This window comes from Anolis sagrei, chromosome 2 (assembly GCF_037176765.1).
Source record: "Anolis sagrei isolate rAnoSag1 chromosome 2, rAnoSag1.mat, whole genome shotgun sequence".
Lineage (NCBI taxonomy): Eukaryota > Metazoa > Chordata > Lepidosauria > Squamata > Dactyloidae > Anolis > Anolis sagrei.
In genome coordinates, this window is record NC_090022.1 from 193,632,603 (window position 1) to 193,656,153 (window position 23,551).

At 40.3% G+C, this 23,551-nt stretch overlaps 1 protein-coding gene across 1 annotated transcript in view; it reads right to left on the bottom strand.

Annotated features, from left to right (window-relative positions):
- PTPN18 (protein tyrosine phosphatase non-receptor type 18) overlaps positions 1-23,551 on the bottom strand; it is a 55,901-nt gene that overhangs the window by 19,908 nt on the left and 12,442 nt on the right. The window contains exons 2-10 of the mRNA XM_067464304.1: positions 13,902-14,010; positions 11,043-11,119; positions 9,436-9,531; positions 7,440-7,478; positions 6,825-6,893; positions 5,815-5,877; positions 4,548-4,690; positions 2,161-2,227; positions 846-923 (exon numbers count right to left, since the gene is read on the bottom strand). Coding sequence (XP_067320405.1) covers positions 846-923; positions 2,161-2,227; positions 4,548-4,690; positions 5,815-5,877; positions 6,825-6,893; positions 7,440-7,478; positions 9,436-9,531; positions 11,043-11,119; positions 13,902-14,010 — 741 coding nt within the window. The remainder of the gene's footprint in view (positions 1-845; positions 924-2,160; positions 2,228-4,547; positions 4,691-5,814; positions 5,878-6,824; positions 6,894-7,439; positions 7,479-9,435; positions 9,532-11,042; positions 11,120-13,901; positions 14,011-23,551) is intronic.

The window sequence follows — 23,551 nt, forward strand, 5'->3', positions numbered from 1 at the left end:
GATGGATAGATGGACAGATGGCTCTCCAGAGATGCAGCATTCCTCACTATTAGCTGTGCTGGGAGATGCAATCCACATGAGACATCCTGGAAGCTGCAATTTATGTGAGATGCTTTTCTACTGCCACTATCACATTTCTGCAGTTCTTTGAGTGGGCACAAGGAAGAACATAAAGCAAACATTATGAGAGGTGATGGGCCAAAGTCTGAGGTCCCTTCTACACTGCCATATAATTCAGATTATCAATGTAGATAATTCACATTATATGCTTCAAACTGGATTATGTGAGTCTACACTGCCTAAGTTCAAATCAAATAATCTGGATTTTATATGGCAGTGTAGAAGGGACCTAAGGCTGGATCTACTCTGCCTTATACCCCAGATTAATGTGCTTATCCCAGATTATCTAACAGTGTAGGCTAATATAACCCAATTCAAACCAGGATCTGGTTTGAAATGGATTACATCAAAACCTGTATCCCAGATCTGGGATCAGATCCTGGGATACAGGGCAGAGTAGATCCAGTCTATGTTAACCTCCTGCCTCCAAGAATGAAGTACATTGCTCTCCACTGCCAGTGTTAAAGACACATTCAAACGCTAGTCTGGACAACTTCTGCCCATGGAATCAGAGAGACTGCTATGTTGTTCTCCACCTCAGACAGCATAATGTCTTGTGGCCTGTCCATGGCCTCCTCAGTTTGACCACAGCCCTGAGGTATAGCAACAGTAATATAATTATCCATGGCAGTCTGTTCAGGTATCTTTTGTAGCTTGAGGGTTTATTATCTCCTCTCCTGCCACAGATTGGTTGTAGAGAGAAGTAATGCAACTGTGGAACTCACCTGGGTTTGAACAGCAGCCGGCCTCTGCTTCCTCATTTCCAGGACAACGTCAAAAATGCTGAAATGTGGTGGGATTCTCTGAAAAACAGAGGGGAACCTCGTAATTGACCTTTATCTGCCACAACATCAAAGGGCCATCAGAACCAGGTACTTTGATTTGTGGCTCAGTTTTTCTAGTCTCCATTTATTCACTGAAGCCCCCAGTGGTGCAATGGGTTTAACCCTAGTGCTGGCAGAACTACTGACCAATAGGTTCAAATCTGGGGAGATCAGGTTGAGCTCCCTCTGTCAGCTCCAGCTCCCCATGTGAGGACATGAGAGAAGTGTCCCACAAGGATGGGAAAACATCAAACATTCGGGCGTCCCCTGGGCAAGGTCCTTGCAGATGGTCAATTCTCTTACACAAGAAGCGACTTGCAGTTTCTTAAGTCGCTCCTGACACGAAAAAAAAATCACTGCCCTCTCTAACTATAAGCAGAAAGAAATAGGAGAAGCAGGATTTTTTTTCAGAGAACATACATATAATATCCTGAAGACAACCAAGTGATACTGGCTCAAATTACATTTGATGCGAATCACATGCATTTTGCCCTCACAAATAGCCAACACAACAGTCCTGACCCAGACTGGGCCTTTGCCAACCTGCTATTGCCCTTTCATGGGTCCAATGGTCATGATAGTTAGGGCAATCAGAGTTTTAGTCTGACCCATGTAGAGGGCATCAGACTGCGCAATGCTATGCCAGTGGGACACATGAAAGCCACAAGACAGTTTTGTAGCCATCCCATGGCCTATCAGGGTCCAAATCCCTTTTGTGAAGGCCACTGGATATTCAGAACAAAAGCATTCTCTAGTCTAGGGAATGCAGGAGACAATTTCGCCATGTTTTATGACCACTTGTCATTTTGGATTTAGAGAAAGCCTTATTCCTGACAGGAGATGAACTAGATGTTGAGTTTTGGTGTGCTTTCTGTTGCAGAAAAAAAAAAGAGAGAGAGAGAGAGAGAGAGATCCTTTGCATAAAAAAATCCTAAAATGGCCCAGAGAAGGATGAATACATGGCAAAATTTCCCAGGCTCCCCTTTTTATATTTAGGGACAAAAAGATAAGATTTTGAGGGCTTTTTGTTAAGGCTATATGGCTTGGGTGCAACCTTCCCAATGTCTGGGGGGAGGAGAGGAGAGAGAGTTACCTAGCTCTGGTCTATATGGAACATAACAGAGGATGACAGTGAGACAAGCAAATCCAATTTACTCCAAAATCAATTATTGATATCCTCTTTAATGCAGGCCTAGTTTCCTTGTGTTACGAATACCTGTTTCAGCAGCAGCCTCCTTATGTATTCCAGCGTACAGATCACACCTGTTCGGCCACAGCCAGCACTACAAGGGAAAAGGGGGGAAGGAAAAGATGGTGAGAGATGGTCTATCTATGCAATAATTGAATAGTTTGCAATGTGATTGGACATGCAATTGCCAGGCACAGAAGGACATTTCTTCCTCTGTTTTGCCCATGTTGTTGCTCATTCATCCAGTTTGGAGAGATGTTTTTGAGGCTTCTCCCAGTTGGCTATGTCTGTTATCCCTTGTGATATGGTATAATTCACGTGACCACTCACTTCCCTCCTCAGCTCCAGATCTATATACACACACTTTAAAAGTACTGTATTTCTTCAATTCTAAGATGACACCGATTGTAAAGCGCAAACTAATTTCAGTATCAGCAACAGTGTGTGTGTATGTACCTAAATCTCATGCAATTCTGACATGCCCACATTTTTAGAGATGTTTATATTGGCGGTGGGGGGGGGGGGAGTGTCTTAGAATTGCAGAAATATAGTACAGGCAGTCCCCGAGTTGCAAACATCTGACTTACAAAACACTCCTAGTTAAGAATGGAGTGAGACAACAAGAAGTGAAAGGAAATCTACCCCTCAGGAAGGAAATTCACTCCTGAAAGATTTATGGTAGGGAAAAGGTGTCTCCATTGAAGCTTTATCACCAATTCTTGTATGCACAATAAGACAATTGTTTCAAAATCCAATTGCCACAGGGACAGAAAAGGAGATGTAATCGAGCTTCCGAACAGGGGCACACACACACACACACACACACACATATGTAATACACACACACACACACACAAGATGGGAGAATTCAAAATGACTGTTGGTTTTCCTGATGGATCTATGGACTGCAATAGATATTCTTGTTGTTGCTGTTACACACACATATACACACACACACACACACAAACCCTAGGGGTGTTAAACTTTCTCTATGTTATCCAAAGCTACACACACACACTTAAGTTACACTTAAAAATTTACCTGTTCCATAACTTGGGGACTGCCTGTATCACTCTTGGTAGAAATAGAGAACCTCTTTTCATACATCCTATCTTGTTGCGTGTTGTCTATTTATTCTCACCTTTTTGCTGCCTTTAACCACTTGCTAGCCCTTTTAAAAATCTGTTTTCTTACCACACAACTGCTAGGTTTATATAGTAGCTGAGTGCAGTGGCTTCTCTATAGCAATTGGATGCAACATTTTTCCTCTTTGGTACCATATTATCTTGGAGGTGATCCAAAGTAGACATATTTGGAGTATCATGGACGCCACTTTGCACTTTGGGACTTACCACTGACTGTATCTTTCCGTAAGAGACCGGAAAAGGTTTGACGTGAAAATGTGGCTGCAGTTTCAACCCCACTCCCCAGTTTCACTCCTCTAAGATATCATAAGTGTGTGTAGTGTGGTTTACAGGTAAAAGCTTTGAAGCTTCCAGAAATACAATTTTTATTTAGTTTGAGTGGGGAAGGGTGAAATGAAAGTCTCCAGGAGGAAAAGAAAGGGATGGGGCTGCATGCAGACCGTGGGCATAAGTTGCTCACTCCTGCAGTTTTCTGTTGAGGGCTGTAAATAGGCAATGAAGGTTGTTTAACATTCACTCCAACATTTCAGAGAAGAAAACCAAAACATAAGTTTGGGCAAGCAACATCAGCATGGTGGAGATGCCAAAGCTATCAATAAGGAAGAATAGGCAAACAAGGGGAGGGTGCAGTGGTTTGCTTTTGCCTAAGTCCACTTTGAAGGGAAAGAGTTCACTTTAACATATCTTCTCCTCCTGCTGAGTTAAATGGGTGAAAACTACTTTGGCACTTTGAACCTGGTTTGTACCAACTGAATTAAACTGAGGATGAATGGGATGGGGGAAAGGAATGGGAGGAGAAGAAACATTTTCAAATCAACACAGGAAATGGGATAATAAAGGGTTCATTGGGATTTCCCTGCCAAACTGGAACAGTTGGTGAGCATGGGTTTAATAATAAGACAGCATTGGAGAAGGCTACAGCCCAGAATAATCAAAGCTACTCTTTTTCTGGGTTGTTGTAGGTTTTTCCGGGCTATATGGCCATGTTCTGGAGGCAATTTTTCTCCTGACGTTTCGCCTGCATCTAAGGCAAGCATCCTCAGAGGTAGTGAGGTCTGTTGGAAGTAGGAAAAATGTTGGAAGTAGGAAAAAGTACTCTTTTTCTTTCCCCTTTCGTGCCACTCTTTTCTCCTTCTTCCCACCCCCCCCCCCCCAATTCCCCTGGTGAGCTCTTACAAAGGCCTGTAAAGAGGCACATGGAGTCAGATTGGTGGCTAAACATAACAGATCCTTCATCCTTAGGGTGTTTCCCTAAGAACTCCCCCCTACCTGCAGTGTACACAGATGGGTACGGTGTCCTCTCCTTGTTTATTCCTCACTTGCTCAATCATTTCAAGGAAGCAGCCATATGTATCTGGGATGCCTCGGTCTGGCCAAGCCACATACTGAAAATGGGAAATGACCCGTTCCTCCTGGGAAGGAAAGAGGCAGCAATCAAAATACTTCCATCCATTATGGTATCTGGGATGTATTGACTTTTAAAGAGCACCTGTATGGTGCAACATAGGCCCCTTCTACACTACCATATAATCCAGATTATCAAAGCAGATAATCCACATTATCAGCTTTGAACTGGATTATCTGAGTCTACACTACTATATAATCAACTTCAAAGCAGATAATCTGGATTTTATATGGCAGTGTAGAAGGGGCTTTAGTTAGGATCCCTTCTGATGCTGGTTGGGCCATTGTGTTGCATCCCAAGCCTGGAGCCACCTATGACCACAGCACCACACAAGAGTCCATAGTATAAGAAAAGGGTTTATTATTTTAAAAAAACTCATAAAATATAAGGAAAAAGCAGGAATAAAGAATCAAGAGGAATAATCCAAAATAGTTTTAGTACTAGGCAATAATCACACAGGGTTTCAAATGTCTCATGAAAATCCAAAGGCCATGCAGTCAAAAAAATAGCTGAAAATCAGAATTAAAGCATAAATCCATAGGCAACAGATCTCCTTAGAAAACTTGAGCAAGAATCATGAAACAAGAATACAAAAACCTTCCAAGATACGTAATCCAAAACCAGGATTTGACTTGACTCAAGATCTCAGGCCTAGGCTCTCCTTCAAACATCAACATTGCCTGAACTGAATACACACTGGCTGTTAATACGCAGACATGAAGTCATGTAGTTCCCCACGGACTTTCTCTATCTGTTTCCAATGTAACCTTGTTGTTCTACGGAGCTGACTATCTGCCCTAATCTGCAAATAATAATAAGACAGCATTGGAGAAATCCTTGTTTAGCTCCATACCACCAGGTGTTTTCCCTTGAGAATTTTCTGTTAATTCATTGTCACTCAACCTCTTATCTAAGGATGTTGTTTCTGGCTCCTGTGACAGTCCTTAGAGCTCAGAGGCAATTTCATTCCCTTGGCCTGTATCATTCTCTTCGCCTGTATCACTTTGAATCCCAGGAAAGTTCACAATCCTTTCTGAATCTAACTCAACAGTGATCTCATCAGCCCCTGGCTGTTGTGACTACTGAGCTGCAATACATAGCAATTAAGAATCTGCAAATGGGTACACTTACCTGCTGATATTTCAGTGAGAGCATCCGTAGAATGACATCTGGATTGAGCTCTTCTTCTTTAACCTGAGACCAAAAGAAGAAACAAAGGCCCTTACATTGATCAAAACCATTTTTAGATTTGAGATATGAGGAAATATCTCAGCCTTTCAATTATACTAGTCATTTAGGATACAGATGCATCTATGCCGGAAAAGTTACATGAGCAAACAGATATCCCAGTGCTCCGTTGCAGTACAGATACACAGTTTTGGTTTATATCAGGGAAGGGGAATCTCCAGATGTGATTGGACTGCAACATCTATAATATTTTGACTAAGCTAACTAGTTGAAATCAAATATGGGGGTGGGGGGTACATATTTACATTTTTGGACAAAAATTGTTTGATCCAGAGAAGTAGGAAAAGAACTCCAAACCCTGTGGAAAATGCCCTCTAATGCGCCCAGAGAACATTTTGGAGCAAAATACAAAATGTTTCAAAATAATGGATCCCATTTCAAAGCAGTATATTTCATGACAGCAACAGGTTACAATTACACAAAATGTTACAAATGGTTCAATAAGTTATCAAGTTTTGCTAACCGTTCTGAGTCAGAAACAAATCTAAAAAAATAACTCTACATATAGAGGATATCTCATTAAACATTATGTTGTGGGGTTGCTATCTTGTAAATGATTGGGGCTCAGGGCTGTTAGTGTGCTGGCAAAAGCATCTAGTAGTAATCATCTGAAACTCTATGCCCCAGACTTTCAAGTAGTAAGAGTTAATTCATGGGTGGTGCATGGTTGCAGAAATATAGCGATTTCAAATTGGGTCCATATTTTTGAAACACCCTAGATATATAGGTCTTTGCCTATTACTAATACAGACCCACACAACTTCCCCTATTTCTGGAGCCTTTTGTGTGTGTGTGAGGAACTGGCTATGGGAACTGTTATGGTGAATGCTTACCCTTTGAAATTTACCAAAGCCTAACTGCCCCTGTAGCATAGCTGCGCATATCCAACTCACCTGTGTCACAGAGAAGGGTCCAAAAGACAAGGTTTCCTCTGCCAGAGGCCAGTAGCGCTCACATTTTTTCTGGGGGGCCGGAAGGAAAGCAAAGCGAGTTAGCTAAGATTCTGGGATGCTAATAGTATTTGCTTCCTTGAACCCATAATAATAATAATAATAATAATAATAATAATCTTTATTTATACCCCAGCACCATCTCCCCAAGAGGACTCGGGGTGGCTTACATGAGGGCAAGCCCAGCAATACAACAATGCAAATATACAACATAAAAATACAACAATAAAATATAAATATAAAATAAGATAAAATACAAGAAACAGTATAAATAAACACATCAGAATAATATAAAATCACAATATTTGAACACAGAAAGTTGATCACAGTGGGCAGGGCTGGTTGCAAAGATTAAAAGTTTAAAACACTGGGTGAGAGAGCAGTGTAATAATAATAATAATAATAATAATAATAATAATAATAATAATAATTTTATTTATAGACCACCCTATCTCTCCAAAGGGACTCAGGGCAGTTTCCAACACAGAAAGCTGTGATAAACAACACCAAAAGATTTCTCTGTCTCTAGAGTATCATCACTCCTCCATCAAGACTCACCTTCCCCATTTCCACTTCTCGGCATGCCATGACAATCACCTGCAGAAAAAAAGAACACTGTTGAGCAAGAACAATGGCTACATTTAATTTGTTCTCTCCCTTGAGTCTAAAAAGTTGCTTTTTAAGAGTAATTAGTTATTATTCACAACCCTTGGTGGTTAGTTACCCTACCAATTATGTTATCTCTACTGAAAAGTCACTGAGTTACTTGGTGTTAGTTTTGAGAAAAACCATTATAATGCTGTAAGTAGACATTGTTTAGGATTTTTTTATCATTTAATTTCCATATAGAATAATTTAATTTCCATATTGAATAGAGCCCTTGAGCGCTCTAGCTGGAAGTCAGCTGTGACCAGCAGTGCTGTAGAATTTGAAGAGGCATGAATGGAGGACGAAAGAGAGAAACGTGCCAAGAGGAAGGCATGTCAAACCAACTCCGACTGGGACTGCCTTCCACCTGGAAACCAATGCCCTCACTGCAAGAGAACATACAGGTGAAGATTAGGGCTCCACAATGACCTATATATGCACCGCCAGTACACTGAACTTGGAGGACAATCTTACTCAGACAACAAGGGATCGCCTAAGTAAGTTCCATATAAAATTAGATAATTTCCTGCATATCATCCCAAAAAAAATCAGAACTTCAATTAGATTTGGTATTCACTTCATGAAAGTTTTTCTTATGTTGTGTCATTTTTTTCTCCTTAGTTGGGGTCTCTGTCCATTACCTCTCTTCATAGCAATGTAAGATTTTGTATGTTTTTTAATTGTATTGCCTTTGAAAGCCTAAGATACTTTGGGTCTCAAGTCTGAGAGAAAAGCAGCGTCATCATCGTCATCATCATCATCATCATCATCATCATCATCACCGACATAATCATCATCATTTATTTCTTCAATTCCAAGGCACACTTTTCCCCCCTTGTATAAAAATCTCTAAAAATTGTGTGTGTTTTAGAAGCACAGTTGCTTTTTCTTATATATAAATACAGTTTTTTTCCCTGTTGATGAAATTAGTGTGCATCTTACAATCGATGGTGTTTTAGAATTGAAGAAATACGGCCAGAATAACAAGGTTATGATGATGATTATGATAATGCTTTTTTACATCCATTGCTGTTGTTGTGGACTTTCACATTGGCTCTGACCCATGGCTAACTTATCCCAGGAACAATTTATTGCCCTCTCAACCTTCATTTTAGGTTGAGAGATTATAACTTGCCCCAGGTCAGCTGATTGTTTCCATGAGTGAGTGAGGATTCATACCCAGGTTTCCTGGAAGCCTTGACTGATACTCAGGCCACCACTCCAATCTAGCCCTTAATTAGCTTCCTTCCTGGGGGAATCCTTCGTGGGCGGTCCAGGACCACTCGAACAACCACTATGTCAGACTACACAGTGAAGCCATTGAAATCCACAAGCATGTGGACAATTTCAACAGAAAGAAGAAAACCATGAAAATGAACAAAATCTGGCTACCAGTATTTAAAAAAACCTCTAAAATCAGGACAGTAAATAAAGACCAACACTTAAAAAACAGGGGAATTCCAGACAGAAAGCAATCAGGCCAGCTAACACCACTCAACAAAGGATTCCCCCAGGCAGGAAGCAGCCAGTCTTTGAAGCTGCAAGGCCATTCAATGCTAGTCAAAGTGGCCAATTGCAACATTCACACCTCTCAAGCAGACAAGAGTTCTTTCTCCCACCCTGGACATTATTCCACAGAAATATAAACCCCATTTGCCCAGTTTCCAACAGACCCCTCAACCTCTGAGGATGCCTGTCATAGATGTGGGCGAAATGACAGAATCCTTCTGGAACATGGCCATACATTCAGAAAACTCACATCAACCCTATGACACCATAATTATACCCAGCCTGTAATGTCATTCTTGCTTCTTGAATTTGTTTTCGAATGCAATGTAGTCACTTCATTGTTATCAACACATTACGGTAAATTAAAGAAGTATTTCGCTCTGGCTGCTCAGCTTACCTTCACCCTGTACTGCCAAACCATGCGCCAGAAGTCGATCACCGTATGTGGAAGTGGTCCTTGGGTTGCAATGTAGCACCTCTTGTTATCCACACCCTGGAAGGATGAGGCGAAGTAAGAAACGACAAACACCAATCAGCACAGAATATGAACCACATCTCCCACTGCAACTATGTTGACAAACTAAGGGCTTGTCTACACTGGCCCCATACATTGCAGGAAAGTCCCCAGATAAAAGAAAAGGTTGATGAGAGGTCCAAGACATGGATAAACCTGGGGACTACATCCACCTATTTTATCTGTACCCAATGGATGCAATATGCGTGTAATTACAAGTAGCATGATGAGTCCTTAGCAGCAGTGGTGTGCACATTACTTGCTAGTCCAATATTAAAATTTAACTCTCCCTAAAAACTTGATTGTTTGGGGCAGAGGTCCTCAAACTAAGTCCCAGGGGCCGAATATGGCCCTCCAAGGTAATTTACCCGGCCCTCGCTCAGGGTCAAACTAAGTCTGAAATGACTTGAAAGCACATAACAACAACAACAATCCTATCTCATCAGGCAAAAGCAGGCCCACACTTCCCATTGAAATACTAATAAGCTTATATTTGTTAAAATTGTTCTTTATTTTAATTATTGTATTGTTTTTAAGTGTTTTTTGCACTACAAATAAGATATGTGCAGCGTGCATAGGAATTCGTTCATTTTTTTCCAAATTATAATCTGGTCCTCCAACAGTTTGAGGGACCGTGACCTGGCCCTCTGTTTAAAAAGTTTGAGGACCCCTAGTTTGGGGGAAGGAATCTTATGTTTAAAAAGTTTGAGGACTCCTGGTTTTGGGGAAGGAATCTTATCTTGAAGTTTATGACCCAAGGTTAATCACATGGTTTTCATGTGTATCATTTTAAAAAACCGGACCCCCCAATGGTGCAATGGGTTAAACCCTTTTGCCGGCAGGACTGCTGACCGAACGGTTGGCAGTTTGAATCTGGGGAGGTGACCTCCCATCTGTCAGCTCCAGCTTTTCATGAGAGAAGTCTCTCACAGGATGGTAAAACATCTGGGTGTCCCCTGGGCAGCATCACTGCAGACGGCCAATTCTCTCACACCAGAAGCGACTTGCAGTTTCTCAAGTTACTCCTGACGCTATATATATATATATATATATATATATATATATATATATATATATTCCTCCTAAGTATGCGAGAAGAGACTTGGGTGGTTATTTCCAGTCAAAGTATATTGTGGGGAGATTTAAACATTGTCCTCCTAGCTGAAATCCTGAGAAAAATCACATACACTACTTCATACATTTTTGCCAACGGGAGGGTTTCTTCTGCAATATCAGCAGGGGATGTTGGATAATTTTTGTCCCTGGCAGTGAAATACATGATTAAGTAGAAAAATAGCCAACCAAGCATTTTCTTCCCTTTCATGACATTGAGATCTGCTGCTTGAGAGAGCTGTTCTAGGAAAGCCAGCTCTGAAGTGATCTCAGCCTCCTGTTTCAATTAGGAACAATGGCATTCCAGTATGCCTTTGGAAATAGGAAGTCTGAGAAACATTGCTGTGATCATCACGTAGATGTTGAAGCTCTGTTACCTGGATGAAGTTGGCATTGATATAATCTGTTTGTCCTTCTTCTGCCAGTAAGTTTAAAACAACTCGTGTCTGGTCATCTGTAAAAAAAACCCACACACAATTAGAACAGATGTCCCCTAGTTTTGTGAACTAGAGAACTACTGAAAACCAGAAATTGTCAGAATGTGGAACCTGATGTATATGTGTGTGTATATATATCGTATATACTTGAGTATAAGCTGACCCGAATATAAACCAAGGCACCTAATTTTACTGCAAAAAAATGGGTAAACGTATTGATTTGAGTATAAGCCGAGGGTGGGAAATGCAGCCGCTATTCGTAAATTTCAAAATAAAAATAGATACCAATGAAATTACATTAATTGACACCTTAATTGGCATCAGTAGGTTAAATGTTTTTGAATATTTACCATTTTTCAAAGAAAAACTAGCTCTGTAAGTGGAAAAGGAGGGTCAACAAAAACAATATGGTATCAACAATACTAATAATAATAATAATAATAATAATAATAGAACTTCATTTGTATCCCACCCTATTTCCCCACGGGGACTCAGACTGGCTTCCAACATAGTTACAAACATTCTATGCCTATATAAATAATGCAGAGCTAGGTATAGATCTATAATGATATATACTAATTTCACATAGGCATTTCCTCCTGAAATGTTTGCAAATCCTCTCTATATGCATTTCCCTCCTGCAATATTTGCAAACCCTATATATCTATATTTATATGTATCTAGACATGTCTATATATATTTGTGTGTGCATCTCCCCCTGTAATATTTGCAAGCCCTAGATATATATATATTCACATTAATCTATCTAGACATCTCTCTCTATATAGATAATTATATCTATATAAGATTTGCATAGACTTGCAAATATATACACATATACAACACACACAGATATACAGATATATATTTATTGATATGTATATCTATATAGAATTTGCAGAGACTTGCAAACATGTGAGGGGGAAATTCATATATAAAAATAATGTATACATATATATACAGATATACAGGTACATGGAAATCTCTAGATATGTATATGTATATAGGATTTGCAAAGACCTGCAAACATATTAGGGGAAAATTCATATACAAATTTAATGTATACAGATAGATAGATAGATAGATAGATAGAGATAGATAGAGATATATAGGTACATAGGGAGTGCAAAGGCTTGTGGAGGGAAATGAGCCTTGACCGCATTATATACCGAGGGAGGCTTTTTCAGCCCCCCAAAAGGGCTGAAAAACTCAGCTTATCTTTGAGTATATATGGTATATGCAATTTGTGATTGGAAAAGTGCAGAAGCACAACAAGAAAGGAAAATGAGCAGATCACATATTGAATGTATGGATTCAGGTTGTAATTGAAAAGGGTCAGAATAATGGATCTCCAAAAAGTGGACTATTGAAAAGTGAAGGACGCCTGTATTTGGATGGGAGACTAACAGGGAATACCAATTAGGAAGGAATTCTGAATGAAATCATAGAAATCTTTTGCTAGTTGGAGTTGGTTAACGCAGCAGGTTAAATGGACCAAAGGATGGACACAGTATAAGATTGCTTCCTATGTTCCCTCATCAGTGGTTATGCTGTTTGAATTTTAATGACAACTGGAGGGCCACAGTTTCCCTACATCTGTTTTAGAGTATACCTTATTCTGATCATATCTGGCAGGTGTCTATCATCCCAAAGCCTCAGGCTTATTTGTAGTAGCATCATCATCATGAGGCCTATTGACTTCATGGGACTGCCAGTTCATCCAGAGATGGGGCCCAAAAATGTGGCCCAGCAGTAAATTGGCATAACTAGGAGTACAGAGGTCAGGGAAAAATAAATGTTCAGCACAGAAATTATTTTTTTAAATCAAGGGATGACCTCTCCCATTTTTCTTGTGACCAGAATCCTCACCACTGCCATTCCCAAAAAGTAACTTTTCCAAACTTCTGGTCTACACAATAAGTTAAGCACCGGGACTGTGGCGCAGCTGGTTGAGAGTCAGCTGCATTAACATCACTACTGACTGAAACGTCATGAGTTCGAAGCCAGCCTGGTTTGGAGTGAGCTTCCGACCAATTTGTGTAGCTTGCTGTCGACCTTTGCAGCCTGAAAGACAGTCAATCTGTCAAGTCGAAAATTCAGGTACTGCTTATGCGGGGAGGCTAATTTAACTAATTTACGATGCCATAAAAATCTCCAGCAAACATGCAAAGAATGAGGAAGTACTTCATCAGTGTCACAAATGGACGGTGAAGCGACAGCTCCCCTGGTGACCAGAATACCCTAATCAAAAAGCTGGAATGTTAAGTAGCCTCTGTGTGTCTGTTTATATATGTTGTGTGTCTATGGCATTGAATGTTTGCCATGTATATGTGAATCCTCTGCGGGGTGAGAAGTACAAATACTGTAAATAAATAAATAATAAGCCATTAAAAAAATAAATGCAAAATTATATTCTTACAACTCAACTGTCTGTTCCTATAACACTCCTAAACTCACAACTTACTTGATGGATTGAAGATTATTATTTTTTGGCTCATGGCCCCTGAGGAGGAACCCCAGACTAAACCTAAGGAGCAAACCTTGAAATGAGGTCAACTGGCTGAAGATTTGGCTGGAAGAAGCAGCTCACCACTGGATGCAAGTCAAAAGACACCAGAGGGTGGAAAGGCTCAGAGCAGAGGAATGTGGTAGGGCAACCTATTTCCCTGTGGGAGAAAATTAGCATGGAGAAGAAAGAGGGCCACCCTCGAGGCTGTGGATCACAGATTAAACCTGTCCCTGGGAAGGGCGCCCTGTTCCTTTCCTCCCTATCACTACCCTGCAAGACTGCCAACTCACACGGCAAGATGTCTTTGTAACGGTTCTTCTTGATATTCTCCTTGTTGCCACCAGCCTCTGTGGAAATGCTCTGCTGCTGCTGGAACGCTACAGCCCGGGCCTTGATTTCCTACCGAGAAAATGAATAATATTCATGTTAATTGGTCAAATATATGCTGACATTCTGTCTACCACCAATATCTAGCTTCCTAGCTGGCTGACCATATATCTATACTGCCATGTTATATAGGGCTCAGTTTCATCTTTTGCAACTATACAAGACTATACAATTGCAACTATACAAACCCTGCTGACCACAGAATCAACAGAGTCATCCTAGAAAATTCATAGATCTATAGTAATAGTAGTAGTAGTAGTAGTAGTAGTAGTAATATTTATTATTTCTATTCCGCCTCATCTCCCCAAAAGGACTCGGGGCAGCTCACTAAAACACAATAAACAATATAAGCAACGTAAATAACAAGTTAATAAAAGAAAACAAAGAAACAAAACAAACAATAAACAGGAAAAATGAAACACATTTAAAACATAGAAGTTCCAATAGATTAAATAAGTTAAGTAAAAAACCAAAGTGCCCGAGTGCACAAGTTGCCATTTGAATATAGAACTAAACATGTTTCATTATTTTTGAATGTATATTTTTCTGATTGTATATTAGATTGTTTGTGTCAAATAATTAAGAAAATATTTTTTTAAAACCCTGTTGTTTGTAAAAACTTTGAAAATTCCCCAAAAATCTGTGGATTAGTGAAACGTTCCGAAACTTGATGGGCTAACAGTGGTAAATGTGTTCTGTAATTGTAGCAAGTTTCGTGCCAATAGTTCCAACAATGAGGGATAAAGCTGCCCCTAAATTTCCACCATTGGCACAATTAATTAACAAAAAATTACAAAAGAGTAGTTAACTTGTTATAGTTACGATACAGACCCATACAATTTCATAAACATTTTAGAAATGATTCATAGCTGGTATTGAAACATTTTTTCATTGATTGCACAGGCCTATGAAATACAGTATCTTGTTGTATCTTGTTGAATATGAAAAGATGCAGGTACCAGTTCCTTGAATACTGGAGTTGCTGTGTATCTATCTCTCTGTCTGTTTGTCCGTCCGTCTATCTAACCTCACTTGTAGTAGGCTTGTTGTTTACATTTCAGTAGCATGCTCTGCTATATTAGATACTTAATATGTCATACGTAATGACATCATCAGAGCTTGTCCCCGTGACATCACCAAGACTCATTCGGGTATCATAAAAAGCTGCTCCCTAGTCTCCACCTGTGGTCTTGAAATTTAACAACACATTGCTAACCTATTACCCCAGTAGTGATTAATACATTTCTTATAACCTAAAGACGCCTGATCCCATTTGATCTTGGAGGCTAAACAGGCTTAGCTCTGGTTAGCACTGGATGGGAAACTACCAAGAATATCACATGTTGTTAAGCAATATTTCAGAGGAAGGAACTGGAAAAACCACCTCTGAGTATTCCTTTGGAATTCAGGAAGTCATAATATATTAAGAGATAACTTGAAGGCCCATATGCACATACACACAGAAGGAAATGAGAAATACAATATAAGAATATATGGGAATAGGAGGAATCCTTGATTGTATTTCTATTACTGTTGGAGAGGGGAAGGGGATTCAGTCTAAACCGTAAAATATACTTGATGATATTTGTGGAAGGTTGTTTACTCGAACGGATTGCGCACCCCTTATCTGGAAACTCCAAAATGGGAAATTGTCCACATAGGTGGGCTGAGACAGTGACACCTTTGCTTTTAGATGTCTCTGTGTACCCAAATGCTTAATGCAAAAAAAAAAAATACTTTTTTTTTTGAACAAAATTACCTTCAGGCTGTGTGTATATGATGTACATGAAACAGAAAATAATTTCATGTTTGGGCTTGGGTTCCATCTCCAAGATGAATGTATGTATATGCAAATACAGGTATCCCAAAATGCAATAATAATAATAAAATAAAATAATAAAATAAAATCCAAGATTCAAAACACTTCTGATCCCAAACATTTCAGATAAGGGATATGGAACCTGAACCTACAAGACAGTTTTTTTCTGGATGAGAAGGAGCGTGAGAGCAAAACAGAACTGCCTGTCGTTCTCTACAGCTTCTGCAATTAAACTGGTTTGCAGTTGATTTCCATGAGCTAGTTGTTCTTGCCCAGGCTTTCTCAGGAATTACTGAATTGCAAAGATGCATAATAGGACACCAGCAAATGCCTGTAATGTATTTTTCCCAATGCACAATGGAATTCAGATTGGGACAGATGTGATATGGGCATCAACATAGGATCATAGAGTTGGAAGAGACCTCGTGGGCCATCGAGTCCAACCCTCTGCCAAGAAGCAGGAAAATCGCAAAGCACCCCCAACAGATGACTATCTGGCCTCTGTTTAAAAGCCTCCAGAGAAGGAGCCTCCACCACACTCTGGGGCAGAGAGTTCCACTGCTGAACAGCTCTCACAGTTAGGAAGTTCTGCCTCATGTTCAGGTGGAATCTCCTTTCCTGTAGTTTGACGCCATTGTTCTGCATCCTAGTCTCCAGAGCAGCAGAAAACAAACCTGCTCCCTCCTCCTTATGACTTCCCCTCACATACTTATGCATGGCCCTCATCACGTCTCCTCCCAGCTTTCTCGTCTTCAGGCTAAACATGCCCAACTCTAAGCTGCTCCTCACAGGGCTTGTTCTCCAGACCCTTGATCATTTTAATCCTCCTCTGGACACATTCCAGCTTGTCAACATCTCCCTTCAATTGCGGTGTCCAATTGGACACTTTTTCTATCATTTCCTTTACTAGATATGGACATAGCACAACAGCAAAATTCAAATTCCCACAGGTATAATTCAGTTTATGAAGATTAATCCCCAACAAGATTCCAGCTATTTTTTTTTTCAACTTTCACTTCCAATCTTTGTGGAATCTCACCACCTCCTCTTAAGTATATTTTGAAATAACATATTCTAAAGTATGTCACAGAAGTTTCATCTGACTCTGCAAAGATCATGGGATCTGGTTTCCCTGGTCTACACTGCTTCTTTCTTTATGCAAAACAGGTTAGAGCACTGTGCAAATTCTCCACCTAGAACCGTGATCCCCACCCAAGGTTTCACCTGGCCATGTGTGGTGTTATGTAACACAGACCTGTCCTTGAAGTCAGCTGTACCAGAGAAGAGGATGGTAGCATACAATGTTGAGATTTGTGTAAGATTAGAATTGGAGTAGGCAGGCTGAAAGCAGGATTCATGGCCTGGAGTGTGTATATGTGCATAAGTGAAAGGCGAATAGCATTTGGAAACGTTGATATCGAGGGTGTCGGGAGCATGTGGAGAGGAGTAGGAGAAGGGGCTCTTAAGCAGAATAGAATTCCCAAATTATATAATTATGGAATTTGGAGCAAATTCAAAGATGATTTAGGCCAGTGTTACTCAAGCCATCTGATTTGGGATAGACAATTGCTTTCAAAAAATACTGTGATTTATTTTATAGAAACTCCCAGGGAGCTTGTGGACTATTGCTGATCAATAGACCAGTCTTTTAATATAATAGATCTAGACCACAGTCTGAGGCTATAAATTTATTAATGTTTGACACTATTTTTGTCAGCAGCATGAATTAATTTTTAAAATATTTATTGCACTTGCACTATAGTTAACTACTTGTCACATCGTTCTGAAAAAAAATCTAAATTAGATTACCTGTATATTCCGGCATATAAAACGACTGGGCGTATAAGACGACCCCCAACTTTTCCAGTTAAAATATAGAGTTTGGGATATATTCACCATATAAGACTACCCCTCTTCCAATGAACACCAAATAAAAATTTAAAAAGCATCAGATTTGATTTCAATATGGTAATTTTCCTATTACTGTACCTCCTCCTCTGCCTCTCAGATCTCGCACATGCACTGCTTCACTGCAGTCTTCAGGAGCAAGATCTGAGAGGCAGAGGAGGAGGTACGGTAATAGGATACAAGGGCGGGCCAGACAGGTAAAATAGTTGTGTTTTTCTGGGCCCAGAGCCACTCTATCTCTTTTTTCCATACCCCGGGCACCCCGGACACCTGCAGCTTGCTTCTCCCTTCAATTATGCCTTCCCGGTGAGGCACCCTTCACTCCACCATCGGGACCGCATTAAGTCCACAAATCCTGATTAATGGATTTTTCTTCTACTGTACTTGTACAGTGTTGCCCTTAATGCTTTCATACAGTCGCTCCATATGACAGGGATGCGGCCACTGCCATTTTTATCTCCTCCCACCATATGCAGCAACCACAGATTCTCTAGAGCACCTGCTCTATAAGACGACTCCCGTGTATAAGACTACTCCCGCGTATAAGACGACCCCTGACTTTTGAGAAGATTTTCATGGGTTAAAAAGTAGTCTTATACACCAGAATATACGGTACATACATATCACAGAGCCCCCAATGGCACAGCAGTTTTGCATTTTCGGTTAACATGTTCACCAACTGATTTTTTACATGCCCACACACAGGAGGCAACTTTTGTAGCACCTCATAGTTGTTTCTTCCCAGGCGAATGATGCCCAACTGATTAGCACTTTCTGGTTCCAGTCCATAAACATCAAAACCAGGGTTCAGTTTGTGTCCAGTTTTCAAACTATTGGGAAGGGTAGTATAGAGAAGCCCTTGTTCTGGAATCGAAGCCTTTACCACCCCATCATGGAAACAGACAATTCCCTTCATCTCACCTATAACAACATCTCAAGGCCTCCAGCCAGCAGGTTTGGAGGGATGAACTCAACTCTTTAAATATATACTCGGAAGCAAGAACAACAATACAGCCCATTGGAAGTAAGAGAAAAAGGCGAGCAGACCAATAACTGAATCAGCATTTGATTCATAGGCTTGTAGATTTTATTAAAGTCAGAGGAAGCTGGTGAGAAAGAAACTGCATCAGGTTTTGTTTTGCATGTGTGTCTGCGTGTGCAACTTTGTTGAATGCTTTACTTCCTTTTCCTGCTTCTCCCCATTTGGCTTAATTACCTGTTATTTGGTCAGGACTTGCCTCACTTTTGAAAGAAAGCATTTATTTATTTAATTGTATTGTTTCATACAAACCATTACAGGCCTGTGGTGCTTTGCCTATTTAAATATCCCATGAACGGGAAATGGCACAGAAGTTCCCTTCAAAGCCGTAACTTCCTTTAAAGAAGAACAACTCAACCACAGATGAGAAGTGGCAGGTAAGGAAAAGCAGCCCAGGAAGACAGGCCCCCTCCTCTCTCTTTTGCTCAACATCCACATATATTTTACCCAGATGGATAGGGCTATTACAAAATTCCTTATTTCTGGCAGAAAAAAAATCTCTTGGTGGGCCTCTGCATTCAGTTAACCTTTTCATACAAAGTCACTTTTATTGGTTAATAGATTTTGAAAATGAACCAAACCTGATTAACCTTTGGCCCCCACAGAGGCCACTGAACATGTACCTATCTACTTATTGACCGACAAGGCATTTACACATTGCTTCTCAATCTACTGAAGCAATCGACAATGGGTAAAAATAATTCAAAAATCATTTTGAATTTTGAATAACTAAAATCAATGAAGACACTCCCCTATTCTTTTTAGAATTTTGTCTAAAACCAGATAAAAAGTTTAAAAAAGAGACATCAACTCTGTTTAAGATGCAAAAGTCAAGTGAAATAGCATAGTTTTTTTCTGGGGATAGTCAGCTTGTGAAAAGATTTCCACAATTATGGTGCTGCTACAGAGAAGACACTTTCCAAATGACACCTCTGAATTAAAACCGAATTAATTCAGAACCAAGTGGAGTTTCCCTGCTTTGTTCCGAATTAATTAGATACCTGGAAAGACCCGGAGCTTAGGTAAGATCCAAGTCTTACCAAGTGTGGGCCCTGTGGATTGGGCACATGGACCGCAGCATGTAATTTACAAACCAAATCCACACAACCTTCTCAATTTTTGGGGCTTCCTGAGCTTGAAAAACCAAGAGAACACCCATGCCCTCCCCTAAAACCCCAAAACAACCCTTAAAACTGTAAGAGGCTTACCCAGACATCATTATGGTCCTCTTCAGAGCCTCCTGGTGTGAGAAAATGATGTGCCAGGAGTCAGAGGGCTGAGGAGCCTTACCTTCCCCCGTCTCTTGGCATGTCATTTTCATGTGCCAGGAGGCTCTGAGGAGGACCATAATGGTGTCTGGGTAAGCTTTTTTTTACAGTTTTAAGGGTTGTTTTGGGGGGATTCAGGGTGGCTACGTGCATCCTGATTGGTTTTGGGCTGGCATGTAGTCACACACCCCGTCCCCTGAGAAAGTCCGGGGTTTTTGGGTGGGAGTGGGGACAGAAATGCGCACCAAAGCGGGTTTTAAAAATCCGCTTTGCCGTACATTTCTCTGCTTTCTGGAAGTGCCCTGAGTCAATCCATTCTACTATCAAACAACTCTTATAGCAAAAAAGTTATTCCTAATGATTAGACAGGAGCTTTTTGAACCCATAAGGTTGTCTTCTTGTTTCCTGGGCAGCATAAAACAAGCAGGCTCCATTTACTGCATGACATCAGTTCAGATGTTTAAAGATAGCTATCATGCCACATTTTATTCTTCTCTTTTAAGAAGTGACATAATAGAAAAAGAAATATTGTTTGTAAATTCTTTGGAAATCTTAGAAAAACATCCTTTTCAGTCTACATCTCTTTAGTAGCCTTTCTCTAATACTGGAGGCAAAGGGGCCAGTCTCACAGAGAATCAGTGGAACAGAAATTGCTATTTGTTCAGCAGCAGTGTAAGGAAATTGGGTGGATTATACAACAGCACAAAGCCATTATCCCAAATGACAGCACCAACAACGAGAGTTAGCAGCCACACATGGTCAGGCATGTGAGGTGGCAACTTGCTCCAGCACGCAGAGAGCATCCCAGCCAGCCAAGCAATCCAGGTTCACTTTTTTATGTCTGACTGGGCAGCAATGAATAATGGCAATAAATGGAATTAATTACTTATCATTGGCAGAAAACCTGACACTTCTTGTTGGATGGGAAAGTGGGGTGGGAAGCCATTATTGCTGTTAATCACTGTCAAGTTGACTTTGACTTATGGTGACCCTATGAATGAGCAACCTCTACGTTACCATGTCATTAACAGCCCTGCTCAGGTTTTGCAGATTCAGGGCTGTGTCTTCCTTGCTTGAGTCCATCCAATTCTAATTTGGTTTTCCTCTTTTTCCTACTGCCTTCTAACAGACCAAGCATTACTATTTTTTCTAGTGAGAGATGTCTTCTCATAGGATCATAGGGCCCTTCCACACAGCCCTATATCTCAGAATATCAAGGCAGAAAATCCCACAATATCTGCTTTGAACTGGATTATCTGAGTCCACACTCAGATAATGTGGGATTTTCTGCCTTGATATTCTGAGATATAGGGCTGTGTGGAAGGGCCTATAGAGTTGGAAGATACCTAGATTCTAGAAGTTGAACTTCGGCGTCTTCCACACAGCTGTATAAAATCCACATTGAATTAGATTATATGGCAGTGTGGACTCAGACAACCCAGTTCAAAGAAGATATTGTAGATCTGCCTTGATATTCTGGGTTATAGATGGTGGTGTGGAAGGGTCCTTCAGAAAAGTAACTTTTCAAAGCTTTATGGGTGTGTTAGATATTAGATTTGTTCGTTCCTGTTCCAAAGGTCTATCACAGTTTCTAGCTGTTATCCCTATAAACCAGGACATGAAACTGCAGAGTGGGTATGTTTTTATGCATATAAATAAAGTTTCCCTTTTTCTTTTTCAATTTAAATCAGCAAACTGTTTCATTTAGCACAAATTCCTCTATCTTGCTGATGGTGCAAAAAAAAAAATGCCAACAGAGGGAAGGTCCTGTATTTATTACAACCGTGATTCTCATCTGTTGAGATATTTTAGACTTCAGCTAAGACTATTGGAGGGTCAGCATTTGATGAGCCACTGTTGTATTGATATTTTCATATCATCCTTCAGTTAAAAGACAATTTATATTTCCCCAAATGTAGGACAATATTCAAACAACAAAATACAAAGGTCAAAATCCAGAAGTTAATGCCAACTAGAATATTTTACTATTTAATCAATGAAATGTGCATAACTGTTGACCTACTAAATTGTCATTGACTCAGTGGGTGTTGGTGTATGCAAGAAATCAGCTAGTGTGTGTGTGTGTGTGTCAACTGTAAAATAAGATGCATGAAGCTGATTGGTCGGGCTTCGTCCAGAGAGCTGGCTGAGCCTCGGATTTTTGGTTACTGTTACATTTTTGTTCAGGCTCTAGAGTGAAGCAGAGAGAGAGAGAGAGAGTTTGGAGTGTGCTCTTGCTTCATAAGCTACTGGAAGTGTTTATCTACATGGACAAATAAAGACCATTTTAAATCTCTCATAAAAGGACATTATGTGAATTGATGCAACAGACCACATTGTTCCTATGCTGTTCTGAACTACGAAGAGTAAACTACTTGTTCTTTATTGTTCATCTGTGTGGCATATTTTATTTCTCTGGCAAGGCAGTGGGTGGACTAATCAAACATGAACTACACATGGTTTAATAAAATAAAATAATAAAATAATAAAAAGATTTTTACATTATGCCACAGTGGGCTTGTGTGGTTACTGCTGCTGTTATTGTAAGTCAGATCATTATAACTCAGGGACTGTCTGCAGTAAACATTAAAAAGTGGAGCAGAAGAAAGCAAGCTTGCTTTCTCTTCAATGCGACAACCTTGCAAATATTTAAACATGACTATCATGTCCCCTCTCAACCTTCTCTGTTGTAAGCTAAACACACTCAGCTCCCTAAATCACTTATCATAGGGCCAGGCTCCCAAAGCTTTGAACAGTTTGGTTATCCTTCCAGCTTGTCAATATCCCTCTTGAACTGTGTGGCCAGAAATGGACACGCTGTTATTCCAAGTGAAGTCTGACCAAAGCATAATAAAGTAGGACTATGACTTCCCTGGAGACACTATCCTTCTGTTGATGCATCTATGATTGTGGGACCAGGCTGCATAGTCTGATAGTCACATGCCTCATTTCAAACAGATGAAATGTGTAGAAATGGAGGGTGGGGGCTTCTATGAACCACCATGACTCCTGGAGTTCAGATAACATTGGGAAGACAACTGAGATGGCACATACATGCAACCTCTAGAAACCTACCTGCTGCAGCCACCAGTACCATTGCATCCCCGTATCTGTGCCCTTGGGTGCTGCATCAGTTGTTGTTCCAAAAAGGAACTTTTCCAGACTCTGTTAAAGATCTTGTGGATATATAGATATAGACATGGATATGGATAGATGCAAATGGGATCATTTAGTCCATTAAGTATTTGGCCATCTCCCAATATTCACAGGAACACCTCAGCAAACAAGAGTCCAAAAGTGGCAGGCAAAAACCCAGAACCTCAATCCATGACTGATACTGAATGAGAGACACCCTCTTGGGCACACAGAAGACTGGGAAATTTTGAAAGCACTGAACCATGAGATGCAGAGCCAACCTTAAGAAATGGGGCCACAAAGTGGAGTCCACAACATGCGAGTGTGGAGAACAGCAAACCACAGACCACCTATTACAATGCAGTCTGAGTCCTACCACATGCA